We start from the raw sequence: 1,514 nt of genomic DNA on the forward strand, positions 1-1,514 counted from the left end.
TCATACAATAGATGACTTTCCTCCTTTAGATTTTTATTTGCAGCTGCTGCCGATGGCCCTGATTTGGCCATGTCATCCCAATTTAAATGGATGGTTGAGATTTAACTAATCAGGGTTTTTATGTAAATATTAATTTTTTTTTCACACCTTAAGCGATTAAATTTTATTAATTTACATTAGTAAGTCCCTCATTCACCCGACATCTCCTCTGTTTAGTTCTTCTTCATCTCTGAAAGTGTGGATACCTACTCCGATGAGTGCGTTAAAGAGGTGATGGGTTTTATGGGTTTTATGTACGCTTTCTGAAAGAGCTTAGTTTGCTCCCCCATTAGCTCCATACACTTAAAGAAAAGATCAATTTCTTCCTTTCGAAGCTCACGCCATTTCTTTTCCAGTTCGTTCAACTGTGAACTGCTAAGCAAACGGAAACCTTCTTTCACAAAACTGTCTCCCATTCTTGGCATGCTCATAATCGAAGCCTCTTTGGGAGCCTGGAATGACTCAACGAAATGTGGATACATAGACCAATCGATTTCCTCGTCTTCCTTCATTGCACCCTTTGAAACCTCAGATTTTGTAGAACCCTTTGAAACCTCTAACTTTGCAGAACCCTTTGGAACATCTGACAAAAGTTGAATAGCTTTTGATTGGGGCAAACCAGCAACAATTTTAGCTGAACAAGACACACCCAAATTTCCATTGCTAGCACTATGATCGTTGATCGCATCGTTGGAACCCCATATTTTCTTCGACAACTCGAAAGACTTATGTTCATGAGGGTCCTCCCCTTCCCTAGCCCTAGTAGTATTATTCATATACTTCTTCTTCAGCCTTCTGATTTTATCATACAATTGATTCCGGGAGACATCGAAATGGAGGGATTTCTTAACGAAATCATGAAAGGTATTCATATCCGCAACTGGGTCCGTCCCTTTCTTGGAGTAGTCATCGAGCATGCCCTTCAAAACGGCAAGCTCATCATCATCTGTCCAAAGCCTCTGAAAAAGCTGCTTTTTCTTATCGTCGCTAGGTTTCTTCTCAATATCCTCAGAGATCCCGGCGTCATCCTCATCATCCACAGAGCTGAATAGAGGAGAGGTCGGGTGAATGAGGGACTTACTAATGTGAATTAATAAAATTTAATCCCTTAAAGGTGAAAAAAGAAGAAGCAATATTTACACAAAAACCCTGATTAGTTAAATTTTAACTATCCATTCAAATTGTGATGACGTGGCCAAATCAAGGCCGTCGGCAGCAGCAGGCCGCAAATAAAAATCCCTAATGCGTACAACCCAAAGTTTAAGCATCACTAAAGCTTACAATCTGTAATTTTCTTTTCTTTTTCTTTTTCTTTTTCTTTTTTCCAAGAAATTCGCAGTCGAGACCCCCCAAAGTTTAATCTAGGTCACTTTTAGTCCAATTTCCCCCCCCCCCTTTTGCATCTCACTCCCTTGTTTTTGAGAAACTACAAATTAAGAAGGATAGATCATATTTTCCTTATTTGTGCAGTCGTT

The 1,514-nt window shown here is 39.6% G+C and overlaps 1 protein-coding gene across 1 annotated transcript; it reads right to left on the reverse strand.

Annotated features, from left to right (window-relative positions):
- Window positions 1-245: 245 nt before the first annotated feature.
- On the reverse strand, window positions 246-1,307 carry LOC149027945 (STOREKEEPER protein-like). The gene is made up of 3 exons (XM_089145268.1): window positions 1,231-1,307; window positions 621-1,083; window positions 246-566 (listed from the first exon to the last, which is right to left on the reverse strand). The coding sequence occupies exons 1-3, from the start codon at window positions 1,305-1,307 to the stop codon at window positions 246-248; spliced, it is 861 nt and encodes a 286-aa protein (XP_089001394.1).
- Between the last annotated feature and the right edge of the window lie 207 nt (window positions 1,308-1,514).

The sequence above is a fragment of the Hakea prostrata genome, chromosome 1 (genome assembly GCF_041222555.1).
Source record: "Hakea prostrata isolate BN-2017 chromosome 1, UWA_Hpros_2, whole genome shotgun sequence".
Classification (NCBI taxonomy): Eukaryota; Viridiplantae; Streptophyta; class Magnoliopsida; order Proteales; family Proteaceae; genus Hakea; species Hakea prostrata.